Genomic DNA, 23,980 nt, shown 5'->3' on the forward strand with positions numbered 1-23,980 from the left:
GGTCTTTGTCAAGCCTGTTTAAAGGTTAGCTCTGTAATACTTGTGTTTTCTAATGCAAGTGTTTGTGCTGGCTCCATTGTTGTCTTGGGTTTTGTTCTTGCCTCAATGTTTACTCTCAGTAAACATTGAAGTCTTCAATTTCTTGCACCCTGCCTGTTTCAGACATAACCCTGGAAAGCCACCACAGCCTGTATTTTTACTTTGAATAGCCAGAGCTGGCACTCACGCCAGCACCATTGGCTAGAATGCACTAAAACCCTTGCCCTTCCTGCTTGATCGGAATTCCCTAGGTGTCTCTAGCCTACTCTGGCTGGGGGGGAAGGGAGGTGTAATGAAAGGCAGATGCATGCACAGCCACACTGCCTCCTAGTGGCCAGGCTTGGAATTGGTGTATTGTCAACATCCTGCCACAAAGCGCTCACCCACCTGTGACTCAAATTTTCAGACACACTTTGGCCATTTTTTTTTTTAATAGACAGTGACATGATGGCAGTGATTCCAGGCTCCTCTCATTATTCTGTTCCTTCTTTCTCCCTCTTTCACAAATATCTCTCTTTAATGGGTAGAGTATGTGGGAGATTTGAACAACAGAGCCAAGGGCATCAAACTCACTCTGGGTTCACTGAGGTTTTGTAAGAGATTTTGTGACTGTGGCGTAGGTCATTTCTATTGCATAGAAATCATACTTGTGTGGGAAAGGTCAAAGCCTGCAAGAAGACCTGGAGTTCTTTAACGCTATTCCTTGTTCTTTGCACTCTCCTTCCCAACCCTTCTTCATTTGAAGGCAAGTATGTGCACATCTGTTTAAGGTTTGGGTTCCTTGGGGTTAGATATAGACCCTAGTTCTTAGCTCACCTCTTTTGCTTTCCTTTCAAAGGATCATTACTCTTACATTGAGTCATACAAAATTACTAGTGTTTGGCCTTTTTGCTTTTTACTTACCAAATAGTGATTTCATAAAGCTCACTCTAGTACACATTCATGGTTTGCCTTTGGGACTGCTCTCAAGACCACAGTAGTGTACTTACTCAGCTCACCAGCATTGTAATAACACCCAATTAGCATCAGTGTCTTGAGCTTCTTGTCAGAAAACATAAAGCAAAGTTCATCCCCCAGGCTGAATGTTATTCCTATTTGTTTAATACAGTCCAAGCTGACATTATGGAGCACATGCAGCATCTGATGATGCTGGAATCCTTCTCTTGTCTGTTTTATTTTTCAGTCTTCACGTATAATGGTGCCAACAGAGAAACCTGTGAAGACAGCCATGGCCAGTGCTCCCGACACGCCTTCTGTACCGACTACACCACTGGCTTTTGCTGCCACTGCCAGTCCAGGTTTTATGGAAACGGGAAGCATTGCCTGCCAGAAGGTGACTGACAGGCTGGGACTGCTGTGTGTATATTGTTGCCTCTTGCCTGTTTCTAGTTAAAATGTGAGCCATGCTTGGCGGTCTTTACAACTCTGCTACCTCAGTCACTAGCAACTTGCAAGTGTTCAGTGGTTGACTGAGTAGGAAACAGGTTCAGGCTGATTTCTCAGCTTGAGAATGACTAGAAATATTTCTCCTTTGCCCCATTCCTAACTCTGTAGAGCTAAAGGGGAGGGGAAAGAAGGAGGGAAGAGATTCCAGACAGGACTGGGCCATATGTGAATAGTTTGGTTAGAGTATTATTTTAGGGACTTGTTAAGCTGGCTGTGGTGGAACTTGCCTATATTCCTAAACGAGGGAGGCTGAAGCAGGAGCCTTGAGAGTTGAAGACTAGTCTGGATTTCATCATAAATTCTCAGATCTTATTTCAAGAAAGCCAATATCAATAGCCCTAATAGTAAAGCGGTTTTTCTAAAGAGTGAGCATACAAGTGGTCGGAAGTGTTAGCTCATCTCTGTACACCCATGATGATGTCCAAGGCTGAAAGGATTGTGTTTATCTTTTAGGGGCACCTCACCGAGTCAATGGGAAAGTGAGTGGCCGCCTCCGAGTGGGTCACACTCCTGTGCACTTCACTGATGTGGATCTACATGCTTACATTGTGGGCAATGATGGCAGAGCCTACACTGCCATCAGCCACATCCCACAGCCGGCAGCCCAGGCCCTTCTCCCTGTCATGCCCATGGGAGGCCTGTTTGGCTGGCTCTTTGCCTTGGAGAGGCCAGGCTCTGAGAATGGCTTCAGCATCACAGGTAAGCAGACTCAGATTCAAACGTGGTACCCATGGAGTGTCTGGAGATGATATCCTCTCTGGAGAAATGGGCTCCAATTTCATGTTGTCTGAGGTTTTGAATTGCAGTGGTTTGCTGTACATGCAAAGTTTTCTGCTCTTACAGAAACATAATGGTTTAGCGATTAGTAAATTCATATTTTCTACTATCATCCTTCATATGTAAGTATCAAGTTAGTGTAGCTTTGGAACATTCTCTGTCAATATATTACATTTTTTAAATTGTTTGAATTTCAGACTTTAGTTTCTTAAAATTTTGTTTCCTGAATTGCAATTTGGGATTAGGACATATTTTCCAACTGTTTCTGAAAAGTCCCTAAAGGCACTTTTTCTGTCTTTCTGTATTTCTATATGAACTACTTGTATAAAATGACATTGCCAGCATCAATGATTCTAAGATCAAAATCGGTCAACTCTGATAAATGCTGAGGACATTCTTTCTCCTGGAGTATAAAATATTCAGCTAAGAGCTATAAAATAAACAAGCCTACCTATCCATCTCATTAATATGCAAGTTTTCTTTCATTTTTAGTAAGTGATAAAATTATATGTATACCAAAGCATTGCTTTAAAAAATGTTTCTTTATAGCTTGTTATTTATAGATGTATTTATTATATCTTACACGTCTATATCTGGGCAGAGTAGAAAGTTTTTGGGTAAAAGGAAAATATTTAAAGGCTCTGGGAAAGCACAGCTTTTCAGATTAACTACATACCGACCACCTGGGTGGCCATGGGACTGCAGGGGGGGGGGAAGGACTGGGATTTTGCTATCAAGCTAGCAGCAGATTCCAGCACTGCTGGATGGAGCACTCCCTTTCATAGCCCGGGTAGCAAACACTTGGCAACATGTGTTTCCTTTGTTGAACAGAAAGTGTATACTGCAAGACAAGTTCAGCCACTGTTTAAGGAATGTCACCTTTACTCAGTATTTTAATGAAGTCTTTATTAAGTGTCAAAAGCAGCTAAAATATTGTATGCAAAGTTAAATTTGAATTTCAGAAAAAGAGTGGATGTTTTAAAATTAAGCATGTTCATATTATATTGCATAGGACACACGTGCCCAATGTATTCATGGTTTATCTGTAATTTAAATTTAACTGGGTATCCTGGTTTATGTGTGTGTGACTTGTTTTCTTTTGCTAATCTGAAAATCTCAGAAAGAGAAGTCCTTGGGTGCTGTCTCTAACAAAATACAGACTCCCATGAGAAAAGGGCAGGGGTAACTGAGACTCTTTGAGACCTTTGCAAGAGCAGGGGTCTGCAGCTGGGAGGACTGAGCCTGGGTGTGACTTCCTGTCGTTAGAGACTGAGGGGAGGGTATACACATTAAGTGATTGGCTACTTGAACCCATGCCTCTTATAGGGTAGGCTCTACCACCCAAGCCCCAGCTAGTCCTCAGAACGATTTAAGCAAGATCTCGTTACCCACTTGCTGAGCTTTTGTATCCTGCAGGTGCAACCTTTGTCCATGACATGGAAGTTACTTTTTATCCTGGAGAGGAGAGGGTTCGTATCACTCAAACAGCCGAGGGGCTTGACCCAGAGAACTACCTGAGCATTAAGACCAACATTGAAGGCCAGCTGCCCTTCATCCCAGCGGATTTCACAGCCCACATTGCTCCATACAAAGAGCTTTATCATCACAGGGACTCAGGTTTGTGTGAGTTTCCACAGCTATGAAACGGGCATGGTGCCTGCCTCACAAGGCAGTGACGAGGGTTAGAACATTCCCACAGAATGTCCCAGAACTACGTGGAACACAAAATGAGGTTGTTATAGTTTTGTTCCTTTTTTAAAAAAGGAAGTATACAATAGTGTAGGTGAACAGAGTACTAACTTATATACATAAGAATGTCAGGATCTTTGCACATTATTTTCTGGTAGTAATAACAGATAAGATACTACATCTCAAGCATGGATTATTAGAATTTATGATTGTCCTGTAACTGTTTCAGCTGATGATTTTAGTTTGCCTTAAAAGTCACAGAAAGATGCTTTTGAGTATTGTGGAACAAACCTGGGATTTGGAGTCAACACATAAATTAGTTCACATCCTGGATTTCCCATTTAAAGTCTGTGGGGGGAAAAGTCACTGGAAAGTCTAGTGTCTCATCTTTTAGCATGAGAATAAAAACATATTTTCTGACTGCCTAATACAGTTGGTAAGTTGCAAAAGGTGTGATAAGGCTGTTTGAAGTGTGCTCAGCCTGCCCTATCCCAGGGTAGTTAAGAATATAGCCCAACACATTTGTAGGTAATAGTGTCATGTCAGAATGTCAAAAGGTTCGACACACTTATGAGCAGTGCCAGCTCCAGTAATGCTCCAGATGCTCCAGTGGTCATGGTCACCATTTTGCGGTTGGTGGTTTGTCCTGGGCAGCACCCGCTCTGTGCCCCTGGCTCCTAGCATGAGAGCTGGATACGGGAAAAAGACTGGAACACAGACCTTAACTGTGTCAAGAGTGTACTGGGGCCCGTCCTGGTGCAACTCCCAGCTGGAGAGGAACAACTTTTCCCAAGCCTTGCTGGCTTACCCAAGTGCAGAGCCTTAGTGGTAGGGTTAGGGGGTTATTTGCTTTGTGGAATGTGCCTCAAATCTTGAGAGAAGTAGAGCCAGACCACCTGGAGGCCCGGCCACAGCTCCACCACAACCCAGGCTATTCTCGGGCTCTTCAGCTAAGCTCTGGGGCCTCTCTACATGCAGCCAGTGCCTGTCCTGCATGGCTATGGAGAGCAAACCAGGTAGTGTATATACAGCTCTCAGCACACCGGCAGCTTTCTCACACTGGTACATTATTGTGCTTGTTTCTAGTGGGTGATGACAGCAGTAGTTGTGTTTCCTCCTTCTCCTCAGCCGTGTGGCTTTGTATCTACTCAGGTTGGAGAAGATTCTGGGACTTCTCTTGCAAGCTTCCTGCAGAACTTCGGGGAGTCCTCAAGGGACCCTGCTCCCAGGAAGGGGGTGAAAAACTGTAGAAACATACACCAAATGCAAACATTTTTGTTTTCAATATTTTAAAAATGTATCAATTTGCCTGTAAATGTTTCTTACAGTTGTGACCTCCTCCAGTTCCAGAAGTTTCTCTCTCACTTCTGGTTCTGTCAACCAAACATTGTCCTACCACATCGACCAGAATATCACTTACGAGGTGTGCAGGCACGCCCCTGGGCACCTGGCCATCCCTGCCAGCCAGCAGCTGACTGTGGACCGGGCCTTTGTTTTGTACAGCAGGGATGAAGGTGTGCTGAGGTTTGCTGTAACCAATCAGATTGGCCCTGTTGAAGGTTGGTATCTTATATATGTTGGGCAAAAATCATGTTTTCTCTTAGAAGCCTCAGAACAGTTCTCTGGAGAGTACAGTTTGGTGAGTGCCAGTTTGCTGGGCCACGTCCTGCATATGTAGACAGGCAGATGTATAACTTTGAGAACACAGTCCCTGCCCAAGTTCAGACATGTGTATAACACATGGCACCAGAAGGCTGGGTGGTAGCAGTCAGGCTTTTCCCCAGTGTGGACATAGGCAGATTCCTGAAGCTCATTGGCAGGCCAGCAGAGCTGAATCAGTGGACTGTGTGAAATGTTGTGAGCAGAAGCCCTTGCATGCAGACTTGATGCCCCAAGTTTAAACTCTGAATCCCAAGAAGTGGTAGGAAAGAACCAACTCTTGAGAGTTGTCCTCTGACCTCTACACATGCTCTGTGGCATGGCTTGTGAGCCTCTGCATATTCACACAGCAAAAAAAAAAAAAAAAAAAAAAAATTAAGATGGAGGTTAACAATAAAGGAAAATGGGCTGGAGAGATGGCTCAGCTGTTAAGAGCACTGTCTGCTATTCCAAAGGACCCGGGTTCAGTTCCCGGCATTCACATGGCAGCTTGTAAATGCCCATTCCAAGCGATCTGACACCTTCACGCTGATGTACATAAAATAAAGGTAAATAAATAAATATTTTAAAAAATCAAGGAAAACACCTGACATTGACCTCTGGCCTCCACGTGCGCATGTGTGCATGCATATAAACACAATAGTACTATGTAACAGACACACACACTGTGTCTGGAAACATAACATACACACACACACACACACACACACACACACACATATAAGTTAGTGAGAATATGTTCCAAGTTCATTCATTAGAAGATGTAATACTTATTTGGTAATATTTCCCAAATTGTTTTATTGATCCATTCAACCTTTATCAGAATTCAGTTGGCTCCTTTGCAAAAACAGGCAAATTGATTCTAAAACAGAAATTCAAGGAACCCAAAGTAGCTAACTGTCCAAATGCAAAAGAGTGACGTAGTTCCTCTGTCTCACCTCTTGCATAAACAAAACCCAACTTCAAGTGGATCAAATGCCTAAATGTAAGGGTTAAACTTTCCAGAGAGCTATAGAGCAGACTAACGGTTGCTGATGGAAAAGAGCGGATAGACCAAGGAAGAGTCACTTAAGGGTTTCTTCAGCGATCAACGTCCTAGTAGCGATCGTCATGGTGGTTGTGCAGCCCTAACTATAATGAAGTTGTTGTTTTGCCCTCCAAGTGGGTGGATTGTGTGTCACAAGTGTTGTGTCCCAACTGAAGGAAACTGGTGGAAGCAACGCAGTGGCTTATGTTTCCCTGGGCCTGAGCTTCACACGTGCAGAAAGGGATATTCCGTGCCCATTAGGGCAGTGGAGCACAGTGAGCCTTGTGTGGAAGCTGCTGTCAGCAGGCTGCAGCCTAGGTGATTCCAACGTGGATGCACTGGAGAAGGAGGAACTGTAGATTCAGTAAAAAGCAGTGATGGCCAGGCAATAGGTGGAGGGAGTGGAGGTTGGATGGGAGAGCAGGTCCCAGGCATGGGGAGGAGAGGAGGATGGTTGGAAGAGCAGAACCTTCTAAAGGTCAGTGAAGCCACAGTGCACCGGGCTCTGATGGTAAAGTATATGTGTTATTGAAAACCTGTAGGCTTGAACACAGAGTGAACCTGGATAGTTTTTAAAGGTTGTTATTATTTTTAAGTGCGTGTGTGTGCATGTGTGAGTATGTGTATGTGAGCGCAGGTGCTCAAGGAGATCAGAAACATCAGATCTACTGGAGATGCAGTTTTGTTAGCTGATATTGGTATTGGGAACCCAACTCTAGTCCTCTGGAAGAGCAGCAAGGGCTTTTTAACTATTGAGCCATCTCTGTAGTCCAAGCCCTATTATTTTAAAATTGTTTTTGGTTTTTAAAATGAATATACAAAATAATAGATTTCAGAATAGTGTTATGCAGATTTTGGTTTTATTGATGTGTATCTCTTTCCTGTACCCCTACCTTGCTGCCCCCACTTATCCCTCTCCTCCCTCAAGAGTGGATCCCATTAAGTGGATCCCCTCTCCTTTAAGACCTCCTTTCTTTCTCATGGTCTTCTTTCTAGTTTTATGGCCTATATCCACAACCCCCTTCCTGTATCTACACCTATACAGAAATTAAAATCTAGACTTTTTATATGAGAGAAAACAATATGGTAATCCATTTTTCTGCAAATGTCAAAATTTCTGTTTTCTTGATGACTAAATAAAATGTCATTGTGTATATGTTCCACATATGCTTTATTCGTTCATGTGTTAATAGACATCTGGGTTGATTCCATCTTATTGCTCTTGTAAATAGTGCAGAATTGAATATGGCTATGCAAGCTCTCTGTGGTAGGACTTAGTGCCCTTTGGATTGAGTCCCCTTGAAATCCATGGGCATTAGTTACTGGCTACTGCTGCAGTAGGGCACATTAACTGTAGGGGAGCTGTGTGACCAAGGTGGGAGAGACAAGGCTGTGAAAAGCGTTCTTAGCAATCTTTCTGTAGACCTGCCTGTTTCTCAGAAGCTGTCTATTTTAAAAACATGTCCTAGGCAAGCTAAGAGAGTCCTGCAAAAGTCGAGAAAGTCTACAAAAAAAAAAAAAAAAAAATCAAGGTGACATTTGAATTCTTTAAATCAATACATGCTACTTTCCCCTAGAGCAAGAGGCATGAGATGAGAAAGGGATTGCTTCCCTCAATTACTGTTGAAACTGTGAGTGTGAGGCAGCACCTCTGAGGGGGTGTCTGAGAAAATCGATGCTCTCTTGCTGAACAGGAAGGCCCCTTATGCCTCCATAGAGTGTGGGCTTGCCTAAGCAGCACATAAATAAAATAGTACCTTGGATGAAAGGAGAAACCCAGAGTTTGTTAATTTGGTTGCTTTGGGCAGCCAAAGATGACATTATAACATAGTTAATTCATACATGTCAATGTCACTTGATTTTAGAGTAACATGTAAATCAAGAAGGAAGATTCTAATTGCATTTCATAAGGAGAGAGATAAAAGCACCTATGGCATGCAACTCCCCTCCCAACCCCATATACACATACTCCCCCCACCCCCAGAGTTGTTCATTTCTGCCCTTTGCAGGGTGGAGAGACCAGATCTGTGAGAAGAGCCTTTAGAGGAAGAACCACCCATGCCATAGAGTCATTTAGGGGAACAGGTTATCTTTGGGTCTCTTCTTACCAAATGAGAGCAGGTTAGCAAACTGTTAGCAAGAAGTACCAGTTGCTAATTACTTCTGTGAGCTTTTTTCCCATCCAGACAAATAATATTTAATACATAACTTGATATGTTGCCAAGCACCATTCTTAGTACCTTACAGGAATTAGCTTATCTAATTCCCATAGCAACCTCTATTCAACAGGGGTATATCATTATTCTCCCTTTATGCATGGAAAACTTGAGGTGTTGAAGTGAAACAGTTTGAAATGCAGCTGATAAGTGGCAGGATGGGATTTGAGCCCTGGCACTGGGCACAGAATACCATGCTTGCCCCACACAGTACAGCTGCACCACATGGGCTCTGTCGTATTCACAATAATCTCATAGTGTAGACCCAGATGACACGTGAGTATAGTGTTTAACCTTTTGTGATTGAACCATACTTCACCCACTCCCTCCCGGTCACTGCACAGGAGCCTGGGAAGTCCCAGGCTTTTCCAGAGGGGTCTACCATCGGACTGGAAGGCATGCCAAGTCACATAACCATGGCAGTAATGTGGGCTCTGCGTGGCTTTGCAAAACCCAGATAGTGTGGTTTCCCAGAGAAACATGTGGCCCTTGCTGTCCTCTGGCCACAGTTGTTTGTTGTGCTGTTGTAGAACAGGACCCAGGCATGCTGCCTGTCTTTCCTCTCCAGGGATCTTTGGGGGAGATGTTAGGGCAGAAGGCCATTCAGTGAGGGCCCTTTAAGGAGCCCATAACAGCTCCTTTAAGGAAACCATTCTTCCCTTTCTAATTGAATTGATGAATTCCAGCTCCTCTGTCAAGGAGTCAGTAGTTTAAGTGGGTGAAATATGAAATGGCTTAAGGACATGACTGTTCTTGACGTACTGTGAGGGGAGAGAGCCAATAGACTCAGAAATTATGAGTAGTACAGTGGTTTTAGGAATGTTATTTCAAGATGTTACTGGACGCTACACTTAGTGGCTGCATGCAGAAATAGCTGATTTTTAAATTTTTGTATAAGTTTTTGTCTAAATTTTTGTCATTTTTCTTAAGAGGCTCTGCATTTCTCCTTTGCACTAGCTTCTCAATTCTATAACCAGCTCTATAACTGTGTTGTCTGTTAAATCGGTATCATGTAATTATGGATATACTTATATTGATGTGAGTACGGTAGTTTAAGAGTACAGGTCACTTCTGGTCTAAGAGTTTTTATTTGAATGCCTAGCAGTGGGATAAACTCTGACAAACATGTGCACTCATTTAATCTTTCCTGCACTGTGTAAACTTTTGATGCTGGAAAGGGCTGCATAAGAAAGCTAAGCATCAGTATTTAAAAATTATAGCATTTTGAAGATGACTATTCCCTTTGGAAGGTATTCAAAAAATGAGGAAACAGTTGCGGAGAGAACAAGATTCTTGTCTTACACGAGCCTTCCGTGAAGACGTGACCCTGTTCTTAGTTCATATCTGCCTGGAGACTGGCTTCAGGAACTCTCTTTTCATGCCCAGGGTAACTGAGCACCGCTATTCAGATGCTGGGTTCTCTTCCCTTGGCCAAGAGGTCCAGAAGGAGGCATTCCCAAGATGGCTGTCAGTCTTTTCTTTTTTTCCCTTCCCTTCCCTTCCCTTCCCTTCCCTTCCCTTCCCTTCCCTTCCCTTCCCTTCCCTTCCCTTCCCTTCCCTTTCCCCTTCCCCTCCCCTCTCTTCCCCTTTCTCTTCCTCTTATTCCCCTTCCCTTTCCCCTTCTTTCCCTTCCCCTTCCCTTTTCCCTTCCCCTTCCCTTTTCCCTTCCCCTTCCCTCTCCTCCCTTCCCCTTCTTCCCCTTCCATTTCCCCTTCTTTCCTTTCTCCTTTCCCTTCCCTTTCCCTTTCCCTTCCCTTTCCTTTCCCTTCCCTTTTTCCTTTCCCTCCCCTCCCTTCCCCTTCTCCTCCCCCTCTCTTCCCCTTCCCCTTTTTTCCTTTCCTTTTTCCCTTTCCCTTCCCTCCCCTTCCTCCTCCTCCTCCCCTCCTCCTTCCCTCCACTCTCCCATCTTCCCCTTCCCCTTCTTCTCCTCCCCCTCTCCTTCCCCTTCTTCCTCTTCCTCTTCTTCCCCTTTTCTTCTTCTCTTCTCTTCTCTTCTCTTCTCTTCTCGTCTCGTCTCTTCTCTCCTCCCCTCTTCCCTTTTCTTTTCTTTTCTTTTCTTTTCTTTTCTTTTCTTTTCTTTTCTCTTTTGTAGAAATTCCCTTACTTGAATATGGACAAACCCATATCCAACCTCATATTCAGGCCCTAATGGGAGAACTGATAATGAATGTTCTGCCGTAGAAATTCACCATGCCATTTCATATAGAGTGCATGGGAGTTTACCACAGACTGAAGATATCTCAGCCAGTGCATCCCAGGTTACAGCAGACTGTTCAAGAAAACCAAGAGAACCTAACTGGGCAGAGGAAAGTGAAAGTTCTAGGGAGACAGAGAGTCCTGAAGGACTAGGGGGAACCATGCCTCTGAGGCAGGCTGCAGTAACTAGCAGCTACTCTGGACAGATCTCAGCTGTGGAAGATGGCTGAGAAGTGACATAGCAGTGACAGAGAATCCAGGTGTGAGGTGCAGGCAAATGTTCTGCCAAGGTTTTTGTCTATAGATGCTAGGATTCTGGCTTCTATCAGTGACAGAACTGTTGAACAAGGAATACTTTTGGGGTGTCCTGGGGTGTACCAACCTGCCCTCTGAGACAAGGTTCAGACACAGACTTAAGAGGCAGAGCAACCCCCCCCCCCATTATTATATCATGCACAGAGTACTGTAATAGCAGGAGTGGCCCAGTGTAGAGTCTGACGGGTGTAGATGGGGCTCTTGAAGTCCTCAGTGTCCAAGATTACAATTCCAGACTGAGGCAAAGCAAAGCCTTCCGATGAGGATGGAGAGCTGCCACACTGAGGAGAAAGGAGATGGTCTCTCAGCACAGCCAGGCCTGATGCTGGCAATGCCAACCTTGCAAATATGTTCCATTTTTAAAAAGCAAATCCAACAGAGATAAACACTGTGGTTTATTTTATTTTTTTAATTTTGTGCTGAGGAATCAGAAGGAAGTCACTGGGCATCTGAACTTGCTGTCCATGCCTTTGGTAACTTTATGAGGTTCAGCTGGTAACATGGATAGTAGAGTGGTGGGCAGTATGGGCCCTGGCCTGGAGCTCTTTGGAGTTTTATCTTATTCTCACCCTACTTCCCTCTCCTGAATGTAACCTTAGGCAAGTTACTCGGCTTTGTGCTGCACCCAGAAGGTAGACATGTGATTGGGCAGATTTAAGGGGATGTTGAAGGTTTAGAAGACCTGGGAAGAGATGCTCAGGGACACTCTCTGGAAGTTATTTAGAGATGGGTTCACAAGATTAAAAGAGAGTAGGCGACGGGAAGCCATTTCTGTTTATTTGGACATATCTTTACAAAGAAAGTTTTTTTTGGGGGGTCAAAGATGACCCACGATGGCTCATTGCATAAAGGAAATTGCCATGTATACTAGTTTACTCTCTATTGCTGTGATAAACTCCATGATGGAAAGCAGTTTGGGGAGGAAAAGGTTTACTTTGTTTTATAGGTTTTGTAGTCCATCATGAAGCAAAGTCAGGACAGGAGCTCAAGGCAGGAGTGGGAGGTAGGAACTGAAGCAGAAGCCATGGAGTGTTGCTTGTTCCTCCTGGCCTGCTCAGTTTGCTTTCTTATACTGCCAACACTGTCAGCTAGGCCTTCTCACATCAATCACTAGTCAAGAGAATGCCTACAGGCCAGTCTGATGGAGGCCTTTTCTCAGAAGAGATAGATTCTTTGTTTCCAGATGACCTTGGTGTATAAAGTACTAACCAGCACTGCACAAATCCAGTAACCAGAGTTCAATCCCTGGAACCCATGTAAGTGTGGAAGGCATGAACCCATTCCACATATGTGCACACAGGCACCCAATTACATATAATAATTATTTTAATTTTCAAAAAAGACTTAAATTCAAAAGTTATCTCCCTGATAGAGCTCTTTGACAAGAAACAGTCCAATCTCCAGTAAGATAACTAGGTAGCAATAGGAGAAACTGCATGTATGTTTTGTGTGTGGCTGTCTCTGAACTGTGCATGCAGTGATCTGGGGGATTACAAGCTTTAAACAGGTCTGTTTAGATGACTTACTGCCTAATATTTTAAGCATCAATACACTAGTACCTCTCAGCTCTAATATGCATATGAACCTTGACTTAAGGATCTTGTTAATTTGATGTTCTGACTGGGACGGAGCCTGAGACCCTACAAGGTCTTGAGTCAAATTTAACCCACAGAAACAGTGAGTTTATAGTGGGAGACTGACAAAATCAGAGTCAGAAATTTGGAGGCTGAGTCATTACCAACACACTTAAAACACACTTACTGCATTCAAGTAATTTTTCCCACGCCTCACTCCCCTTTCATATGGGCATAGCAGTCTGGCAGAGAGTTGTCCTGAGCCCAGGAGATGCTTTATGCTTAAGCCTGGTAGGCACAAGGAAATTATTGAAATTCCTTGAGCTTAACCTTGAAATTATCCTTGAGCTATACGGAGTCCACCTTAGCTTTCAATTCATAACATAGCAAGGACTCCTGTCTCCTTCCTTTCCCCCCATATTTTCTGTGACAGTCACTCTGTGCCTTTTTCTGTTTCCTGTACATAGTGGACTCAGCCCCTGCTCCAGTGAATCCTTGCTATGATGGGAGCCACACCTGTGACACAACAGCAAGGTGCCACCCGGGGACAGGTGTAGAGTACACCTGTGAGTGCACACCTGGGTTCCAGGGAGATGGACGAAGCTGTGTGGGTACGAAACACGGTCTCTTGTTTCTGTCACGTAGCCCTTGTTTTCTCCTTGCTTTCTCCAGCATCACAGTCTATGGAAGACAAGTACCTGTGGTTATTGTCAGGCAGTGATTGTAGCCTCTGTTAATCTAGATGCAGTTATATGAAAACTGAGGCAATCTGGCTAGGTTTGTGAAGACAGTTTGGAGGTGTCCATTTGGCATTAGAGCTATAGAAAGAAACTATCAGTCTGGCTAGAAAGAAACCATCTTTTAAAAATATAATTGTTTCATTTTTTAAAGAATTCCTGAAGTATTCAAAAATTATCTTCCTATGGCTTAAGTGGAAAGATTCAAAAATGGTTTTCCTTATTTCTGATGAACTGCAACTTGGATTTTTGCCCAGTGTCCAAAACTCTCATTTCCATGGTTTCTGTTTGCCAGCCATTAATCCCATTGAAGCATCATAGTGGTGGGGAAATTAAAGATTCATCAGTGCTTTTCTGTTCTCGTGTTTGCTTAGATGTCAATGAATGTGCCACTGGCTTCCATCGCTGTGGCCCCAATTCTGTGTGTGTCAACTTGGTGGGAAGCTACAGGTGTGAATGCCACATCGGCTATGAGTTTGCAGATGACCAGCACACTTGTATCTGTGAGTACCTAAGTCCCTTTTTCCTTCAGCTAAAAGGATGCTGAATTTTACCTTGTGTTCAGAGGCTCTGCAGTGTGGCTTTCATGAAGTATACTGATATATGCTTCTGCTGTAGTTAAGTTCAGACTTGTTATGATGATAAGTTATCATTGGGTTTTCTCTATCTAGATATTACAGTGGGTTACTGGAGGATGTTCTCAGTAGGAATTCCAGACCTTGTCACGTAACCAGACAGTGACTAGTAACATCCCAGCTCTAGAAAGAATTTGTGTTGAAAGGTGCCTGTCTCATGTGAGGAACCAAGGACCCCATCCACAGTAAATACCTGCTCTATGATTCTAAAACATACTAGCTTCAGACTAAAAAATGGAGCCAAAACACCACTTTTGGAATTCCTGGGATGGAGCTAGCTGATAATAGAGAAACATATTCCAGTTTCCAGTAAGATGACAAAGTAACACTGGTAGTAGGAACTGTGTGGTGTGTGTGTGTGTCTGTGTGTGTGTCTGTCTGCCTGTGCATGGTACTCTGGGGAATCACAAGGTGTAACCAGGCTGTGTTTTGATGACTTACTGTCTTGTGCCAGATATTTTAAGCACAAACCCACTAGCACATCTTGGCTCTAATATGCAAATGAACCTTGAGCTAGGAGTCTTGTTGAAAGTGAGATTCTACCTGGGACAGGCCCTGAGACCCTCCATTCCTTAAGATCTGAAGGTGTGTCGATGCTGTTGGTTTGTGGGCAGGGCTCTTAAGAGGAAGGCTTACACCATCACCACCATCCCTCCCTACCTCATAGGTTTAAACTCTCACTTCACTTTCTTTTCAGTGATTGCCCCACCTTCCAACCCTTGTCAAGATGGCAGTCACACCTGTGCTCCTGAGGGGCAGGCCCGGTGCATTCACCATGGAGGCAGCTCATTTAGCTGCACCTGCCTACCAGGCTTTGTTGGCACTGGGCATCAGTGTTCTGGTGAGTACCTGTGGGTAAGTCTTGGGGACTCTGAATGGTTTCTTCAGGTATATATTCTCATAGAGAAATGGGCTCTCCCCTCCTATGACTCATACAGCCTTGGGATTGCCGAAAGAGAGCAGGTATCTTTAGAGTCAGAAAGAAAGCCCAAGGGTGACCTTCTGGCACTGGACTGGTGAGCACCTGTGGTTGGCCATGTTGGTGTCAGCTTGGGAAACTTCTGTTTCTTGGAGTTAGTGTAGGCTTTCTAAATTCTAAATTCTAAATCTTTCTAAATTCTCCCACCATAATTGAGCACCAGGTGAGATGGGGTGATATGTTGGTTAATTTGGTTTCTTTGTCTCCCTGTGTAGCCCTGGCTGGCTTAGAACTCACAGAGATCCACCTGCTTCTACCAAAGGGGGTGTGTCACTGTGCATGCCCATTTTTATTGTCAACTTGTCACAGCCTAGATTTATCTGGGAAGAGAGAGCCTCAATTAAGAAACTGCCTGGATGAGATTTGCCTGTGTGCTCTTTTTTTTTTTTTTTAATTGCTAGTTGATGTAGGAGGGGCCTAGTCACTGGGATGTGTTCCTGGGCGTATAAGAAAGCTAATCTTGAGCCTGGGCGTTAGCTAGAGGGCAAGCCATTTGATGGACTTTGGTCTGGGACTGGAAGCTATGAAATAAACTCTTCTCTAAATTGATTTTGGTCATAGTGTTTTAGCTCAGCAATAGAAAAACAAACTAGAACAGGGGCTGGGGTGAATGGCCATGCAGTTGAGGTTGGTCTTGAAGCTCCAGGGAGTTTCAAGGCACATTATTTTGGAAGGCCCAGGATGTTGTGGCAAAGAACAAAATAATTGCCATTAATTTTTTATTTCAAAAGCAGGCCTTTTCCCTCTCCAAATGCTTTTCAACTTTTATTTTCTCATTGTTTCCTCTTACAATAACTGAGTTTGAGTTTTGTCATTTACTGTGGTCTCTTTAGATAATTTAGAAGTTTATATAGCTTCCTGAATAAACTTTGTATCTGTGCATCCTGCAGTTTCCGAAACAGTCATACTGTTAAGCGTGAGTCTTATCTTTAAATAACCTCACAAGGCCCATCTTGCTCCCCGTGGTTTAGGAGTGTGGGCATGAGTCCATAGGTGCTGTCTCGGGATCCCTAGTGAGGTTGATGACCAGGGTCACCTGAAGCCTTCACCACGTAGCATGAGCAGGTGTTAGACACAGGTGTTAGAGGCTCTGTTGGACACAGAGCCTCAGCTCTGTGATAACACGTTGTGCCCTTTGGCTTTGTGTCACTTGGGCCCCTCATGAGACTAGGCTGTTTGAGTCACAGAACAGCTTGCTTTATTAAAGGCTGCCAGCAAAGTGGGTGCCATCATCTCAAAGATGCTCGCAACGTTATTTTACTGTCTTTCTTAGGAGCAAGTCTCTAAGAAGAGGGCTTTTTGAGATTATGCGTATTGTGAGACAGGGGTCATTAAGGGCCTCCTTGGAGATTTCCTAACAACCATAGCCATGTGTGGTAGCCTTCCAGGCTTCAGAGAGGGATCATTTTCCTAAAGATTCTCCATGTTAGTCTAAGCTAGTCGTGAAAGTCTTTTGAATAAGCCTACAACATGTTAGCTATGTGCATACATATATGTGTGTGTGTGTGTGTGGCGGGGGTGGGGGAGGGTTCCTCCAGCCATGGTTTGTTGAGAACCAGGCGCTCTGGAAAGGCAGCACTTGGATTTGAGTTCTCAGTCTGGTGCAAGTCACTAGCAGGAGGCTTTGATTGGAAAAGAATCAAGTCTTCCCACTTTCCCTCCATCTGGAGTGGTTTCAGTCCTGTGCTCATGTGAGCTGGATAGTTCCCAGGCATGCTGTCGTTATAATCTGGGTGACTTTGCAGGAAGAACGGGTTGTCTTGGAGTTTCAAGTGTGAGCTGAAGAAGCCAGTAGAAAGGGTCTGTTATATTTTTGTTCATGAGGCAATTGAATAGTACAGACATTATTCTCGAGATTTCGGTGCTCACAGATGCTGGGTAAAGTGTGGACATAGAAGAGAGATTACCACATGCCACACAGACATTAACAGCAGACATTTATGTGTGATTGGACAGTTAGGGAGCAGAGAGACCGCAAGGGCATATGGACCAAAGCATAAGGATCCGGTTAGTGTAAAGGTTAATCAGCACCAGAGAATTAAAACAAAGGGTCTGAGCAAGTCATTCATCCGGTGGTTGAATTTGCTTCCAGCTGCTTCTTCTCAGAAGGAAGGCAGAACAGGATGTCAAAGCTCTAAAGCATGAGTTCCAGATGGAGGGTTCCAGACATGTTTTTTTTTTAATAGGTTCTTTTTTGAGACAAGGTTTCTCTGTGCAGCCTTGGCTGTCTTGGACTCACTTTGTTGACCAGGCTGGCCTGGAACTCACAGCAATCCACTTGCCTCTGCCTCCCAGTGTGCTGTGATTAAAGACTTGCACCTCCACGCCCGGCTCTCTTATCAGGTTCTTAAGTTTAATGGATGAAAGGCGGACGAATCAAATGTGCTGGAATCAAGCTGCCTCTTTTCTCTTTGTGGTGAAAGGTTGCCCTGCTCCTCTCAGCCCCTGAACAAACCTCCCAATAGTTGTTATTGGCATCCTCATATCAGTAGGGATTAAAAAGAGAGCTTCTGTCTTGAGAAAAGACCAAAGTCCTCTCCTGTCTTCTGTCTGGACATTTGCCATCCTGTGAAATGAGCTCTTTAACTTCCTGCAAACCCCATGGGGTTTGTGCTCCTCAGGAGAAGCTGAAGCCAGCTCTGAGCCCAGGCCCTGGAGCCGCTGACTGGCCTCAAGCTATCCATCATGAAGGCCCTCTCAGATGGGGTTGGATTGAAATTCTGGGAGCCTACAATTCTCCAGTTTGGGGGTCCAGGGAGTCCTCAAGTGTGATGTATTAATCTTCAAGGGCTTTTCCTACTTAATGGTCATTCCTGATGGTTGCTATCTGCCATAACCATGGTGTCCATGAAGTACAGCAACAGCAGGCTGTGTTTCAGGTTTGGTCAGAATCACTAGGTGACGGGTTTAATAGGGTTTGGCAACCTCAGGAATTCCCTCACCTTTAATTTAAAAATAGCCCTAAGGAAAGGCTCCCTGGGGTCCAGCAATAAAGGGCCATGAATTCTGTGGCCATGAATTCCTGCTTCCTGCAATTGCTTGGGATTCCTCTTACCACTGGAAGTACGTCTGGGGTATGTTCTGTCATTGCTTAAATTTCCTGCATTTGACTGGATGTTAATTTTTATAGCTTTGGCTCCACAGTCAAATTTTTATAGCCCCTCCAAGGCCAGTCTGCCCCCCCACTCAGCTGTGCCCTGGAGCTGGCCTTTGAAGAAACAGAATATTCTACTAGGATGAAAATGACAGTTCTTCAGTCATTTTCCCTTTGTTTTAATGACTGAGTCGCTATCTACGATGCTCTTAAAATAACCCCCTTCTTAATCTTGGGAGGTGAAGAGAATCAGAAGAGCCAGCTTGCTTGCCCAGAAAGAACCACTCTGGGTGGAGTTAAGCTTGCTCCATTGAGCACTCAATTTTTTTGGACTCAGAAGCACTATGTTCTCTAAAGGTAAAGGATAAGCAGATGCTTAGTGGATGAATGTAAGGGCTTCCTGTCCAGGGAACAGAATGCCTGTGTGAAAGGAGCAGTGGGCCACCAACTGAGAAAACACCCAAGTTGTGGGAAGAGCTCCTAAGATAGAGAATGTGGACTGCCTAGGGCCTCTGGGGTTTCTCCCTGATCCCAGCCCATGCAGATCTGACCCTTGGTTATAAAGTTTCACTCTCCAAGCTGGTGTGTGCCTGCCATGGGCTGTTCCAAATAGGCACAGCTCCTTCTCTTTTTCTAGGCTTCATGCCTTCTGCCTGTCGCGTGTGTGTTGTTTTTTTTTTTTTGTTTTTTTTTGTTTTGTTTTGTTTTGTTTTTTTCTCCTCTTACTTTTACTGTACGGTGTGTGACAAGCGCTTTGTTTTGGTTTTGGTCAAGCCAAGGTCAGACCAGACTGGTATCTTTTGTTTCTCCCCTTTTTCCTCAGGAAGATTTCCTGCCCTGCTACAGTTTACCAAATCCCCTGACATCAACTTCAGCAGCTCCACTCACAAGAGTTTCTTGAGTGTGGGGGTGGGAGAAGAGATGACTTGCTATTGACAGCATGGGCCAACTTTAGTAAGATAAGAAGGCATATCAGTTGGCTTTGCTCAAGCTGTCGATTTTGCAGTTTTGAGTACAATTATGAAAATCCCTGGGGAAGCACGTGCATAGTTCGGGGGCCCTGGGCTGTTTACCTGTGGCTGACAAGTTCAGGTTCCCATGTGCATATATGTTATTCAAAAGTCTCTTTGTACAAGTGAAAAGTAAGTTTCTGCAGGCAGTTTCTAGTTGAAGGCTTTAGACAGCAATCAAGCAAGGCTGAAGGTCATTCTAGACTGAAAATGTGTTTGGGGTTTTGTCTGATGCCTGTATCTGCAAGAATATAAAGGAAGCTGGTGCCAAACAAAGAAGGAAAAAAAAAACAATTGTTACCTATATTTATCTTTTTTGTAATGTCGCTGGCAGGAAATTAATAATTTACAGTTTAAAGGCTAGTAGTTGAAAGAAAATAACTTCTAGAATTCACTGTAGCCAAGAGATGCACCAGAAATACGCAGCAGGATATTTTTCTTGGAGTCACCACACATTAGACTTCTAACCTGACCATATACATGTCTTGTGTGTCAACTCACATGTTCCTGGGGTTGTTTTTGGCTTAGTTAAGGTGACTATTACTGTGATGAAACACCATGACCAAAAGCAACTTGGGGAGGAAATGGTTTTTTGTGTTCACAATTCCATATTACAATTCATCATCAAAAGCAGGACAGGAACTCATGCTGGGATGGAACCTAGGGACGGGAGCTAATGCACAGAACATGGAGGGTGCTGCGTACTGGCTTTCTCCCTATGGCTTGCTCAGCCTGTTTTATTATAGGACCCAGGACCACCAGCTCAGGAATGGCACCAGCCACAATGGGCTGAGTCCTCCCCCACTGACCACTAACTAAGAAAATACTTTGCAGCCAGATCTTATGGAGGCATTTTCTCAATTGAGGTTCCCTCTTCTCTGATGTCTCCAGCTTGTGTCAAGTTGACATAAAACTAGCCAGTACATGTTTTGTTTTATTTTATTTTGTTTTTCTGTAACACTTATTCTTCAATATTAGCATTTCTCTGCTCAGACCCAGGGATGTTCTAAAGTTGATAACTTGTTGAGGCATGTGCACTGAGACCATGAGTCACAGCTGTTTGGGATGAAGTCATGGTCTTCCTTCCTTCCTTTCTTTCCTCACCTCTCTCTGTCTGTCCCTGACCTCTGCAGATGTTGATGAATGTGGGGAAAACAGGTGCCATGAGGCAGCTATCTGCTACAATACCCCTGGGTCCTTCTCCTGCCATTGCCAGCCTGGGTACCATGGGGATGGGTTTCACTGCACAAATGGTAAGTGATGGAAGACTTGCTTAAGCTCAGGGATATCACAGTTACTTTCCTCTTATCTTCCTTTCCCGATCTTGATGGAACCTGGTCTGAAGCCTGGTGGGGGAACTCTCCAAGCTCTGAATTCTTCTCAGTAGCCTCCTGATCTCCACTTAATTTTGCTATTTGTTACGTGAGCTTCTTGGAGTCTCTGTCATTCACTCTGTGGCTGCTCTGGTTCACCACTATAGTGGTCTACTTTGCTGAGTGTTGCTCGGATAAACCATTGAGGAGATGCTTACTCAGTAGGAACCCCACTTACCAGTGAGGCAACAGCCGTTTACTTGTGGTGACTGCTTTGGGGGAACTTAGCCAGCATACAGCAGTGTGAATGCAGTTGGCCTGGGCTTCTCAGACTTAGACTCTGGTCCCCAAAGAATGGATGGAGTCCACTTGTCCTCTCCAGAGTCTCCCAGAATGCTGGGCAGATGCCACGGGTTATTCTTTGTTTTGTCAGATGGCAATTGGCCCCCAAGGGCTGAGGAACAAACAGGGCTAGCTTATATTTATAGTCATCTAGGGATGTATGGGGCAGATGGAGGAGTTTGGAGCAACTAAGTAGATGGTAGGAAAGCTAAAACAAGAATTGAGGACTCTATAATGCTAGTGTTGGGGCTGGAGAGATGGCTCAGCAGTTAGGAGCACTGGCTGTTTTTCCAGAGGTCTTGAGTTCAATTCCCAGCAACCATGTGGTGGCTCCCAGCCATCTATATTGGGATCTGATGCCCTCTTCTGGCATGAAAGTGTACATGCAGATAGAGCATTAAAATGTTAGTGTCTTGTTATTTCTCCATTTCATGGTAGCTTTCAATTATAGGGAAGAAATGTTCATTACAGAACACTTTATCGGGAGCTGATTAGTGTGGATGGGTTGTAGCACCTCTTATGTCTCCCTTGTGTCTCTCTCAGCTTCAGTTCCGGAAGGTTCCATCTCAGGACTGAAGCCCTGTGAACAGCAGCAGCACCATGCCCAGGCAGAGCATGCCTACCCTGAGTTACGGATCCACATCCCACAGTGTGATGACCAGGGCAACTTCATGCCACTGCAGTGCCATGGCAACACTGGCTTCTGCTGGTGTGTGGACCAGAATGGCAATGAAGTCCCTGGCACTCAGACTCCACCTGGCTCCACCCCACCTCACTGTGGACTGCCATCAGGTAAGCTCCCAAAAAGACCTGTACCCGCTTGGGCTTGGAGTCAAGGAACAGATTGGATCTGACAGTGAGTGGTTTAGAACCTAGCTCTGACTGCAGATGTGGGCCTGACTGGCTGCTATATTTTCATTGCATTTTTCTCCAAAGAACACTTGGATGATATAGGCACACCCATACGCACTGTTAATGTCATTGGGACATATAGATCCATGTGTGACATGCGTTGAACTCCAGGTGCACAGATCCTTATAGAGTGGCATCTGAAAGCTGAGCGTCTGAGTCAGGGTGTGGCCCACTGTGAGGGCTTAAGAGAGCTAAGAGCTTTTCCAGCATAGTGTCTTATCTAAAAGCAAGACTCCTTTCTAGGTAACCATGTCACTTCCCTGTAGAAAGCAGACTGAAGGCTATGCTAATGTTAGTGGGTAAAATAGGTAAGAAACAGCAGATCAGTTGAGTTTCCTTTAAATCCACTCACTCTATCCTTTTTAGCCAATCTAACGTGGACTCAGGAAGCCCTTCTTTCCACAGCTGCTTTCATGGGAAGTATAGAATAGAAATCCATACATCTGATCTGAGATGCTCTAGGCAAACATGACCACTGTTGTCTGCCTTCCTGCAAAGGTTTTGGAACATAGTAGGCACAGTCTCACTCACTGGCAGTGTGAGCAGCACGCACTTACACTGGGCAGCTTTCCAGCCTCTTGCTAATCTATTCAGAAACAGGCAACACGTGCTGCTATTCTAGCCCTGGAATACACCCTGATCTGGGAGCTAGTACCCAAAGAGCCACTTTTAAAATGATTAAGTAAACAAAACAAGGACAACCAAACCAAACCAAAACCAAAAAACTGCTGCTCTCAGCTTTTAATGTGTAAGGGGAATAGAATTGGGAAATGTCCAGAAGTTTTGATTATTAACATTCATAACATGGTCAGGGACTTTAGTGTTTCTAAGATTCATGTAGATAAAAATTAGGGGATGGCTCTGGGAAGAGTTGGGGGAGGGAGGATGAATATGATCAAAATAGATTATACAAAATCTTCCAAAAAGTAAGTTAAAAGTAAAGAGTCACACATGTAAACTGTTAATGGATTGATCTGATTCTTTTTGTCCCCCCTCTATTATTTAGGAAAAAGAGCCAGCAGGCCTTAAAAATAAGGTGCCTAGAGAAATCCTATTTCCCCCATGGCTCCTCTCAAAAGTCTTAGCTTGTCAGAGATTTGAGAGTCAGTGGTTAGGTGGGGCCCAAGGCGGGGTGGCCCGGTGTCTTATTAAGTTGATTAAAACAACATGTGCCGAAAAGAGTGACTCAGACTGAGATGTTAATGATTAAAGTAAGGGCACATTCTTTTGTGCAGACATCGCCTGGCCCAGACTTCATCCATGGCACTGCTTAGCCCTGCCTGCAGTCTCTGACTAGTCTCATTTACATAATCAGGTCAGTTGGATGGAGGCTACCATACTGTGCATGAACCCTAGCCAGCCAGAAGCAGGAAAGAAGCTAGCCGGTGGTTGGCTAATATATCGTAAAGCAGTAGGAATAAAAGGGGTGCCCCGCTGTGAGTGATAAGACTTGCTGTGTGTTTGCATCCATCCAGAGACATACCCATGTTGGGTGGTTCCCAGAAACAAGAGCAGCTCTTGGGAGTGTATAGTGTGGAATGGGCTGTTGGTGGCTTTCCTAGCACATCCCATTGTGAAGTGTATGACAGGTATTTGAGGCAGAAGCAGTCCCCTTTCCTAGTCCTGGAATACTTCAGGCTGAGCTCTTGCCTTGTCTCCTTTGCTCCCTCTTGGGTCGAGAGCTATAGCAGCCTGAGGGGGCAGCTACTTCCCAGACTTAGTGAGCTTGCTGAGTTTGAAACTGAGGACCTTTATTGGTGTCTCCTACCTCCATAGAGGCCTGGTTGGTCCCTCCAGCCCTGTTGCAATGCCCCCAGTTCTGTTCTTTGAAGTGTCTGGAGGGTTTTCACAGAAGAATGGACTAAGATGCTTTGTGGCTACTGGCTGAGTGGATGCTGGATTGGTAGAGTAAAGGCATGAGAAGGTGGGAACAGAAAAGCCACCCAAAAGTCTGTTGCCATGGTCTCCTGGTCAGAGGTGACACCCTGTGTTTAAACGTCCCATTGTGGTTGCTGACTGA

General features: G+C 44.5%; 1 protein-coding gene across 3 annotated transcripts in view; it reads left to right on the forward strand.

Moving 5' to 3' along the window:
* Positions 1 to 23,980, forward strand: part of Nid2 (nidogen 2) — a 71,108-nt gene that overhangs the window by 37,044 nt on the left and 10,084 nt on the right. For 2 of the 3 annotated variants that reach the window (XM_060382038.1, XM_060382040.1), the window contains exons 5-13: positions 1,223 to 1,372; positions 1,939 to 2,184; positions 3,679 to 3,879; positions 5,280 to 5,510; positions 13,406 to 13,549; positions 14,050 to 14,178; positions 15,008 to 15,151; positions 20,527 to 20,646; positions 21,592 to 21,840. In XM_060382038.1, coding sequence (XP_060238021.1) covers positions 1,223 to 1,372; positions 1,939 to 2,184; positions 3,679 to 3,879; positions 5,280 to 5,510; positions 13,406 to 13,549; positions 14,050 to 14,178; positions 15,008 to 15,151; positions 20,527 to 20,646; positions 21,592 to 21,840 — 1,614 coding nt within the window. The remainder of the gene's footprint in view (positions 1 to 1,222; positions 1,373 to 1,938; positions 2,185 to 3,678; positions 3,880 to 5,279; positions 5,511 to 13,405; positions 13,550 to 14,049; positions 14,179 to 15,007; positions 15,152 to 20,526; positions 20,647 to 21,591; positions 21,841 to 23,980) is intronic. The other variant, XM_060382039.1, reaches the window with a different exon arrangement.

This window comes from Meriones unguiculatus, chromosome 4 (genome assembly GCF_030254825.1).
Source record: "Meriones unguiculatus strain TT.TT164.6M chromosome 4, Bangor_MerUng_6.1, whole genome shotgun sequence".
In the NCBI taxonomy this organism is placed as follows: domain Eukaryota; kingdom Metazoa; phylum Chordata; class Mammalia; order Rodentia; family Muridae; genus Meriones; species Meriones unguiculatus.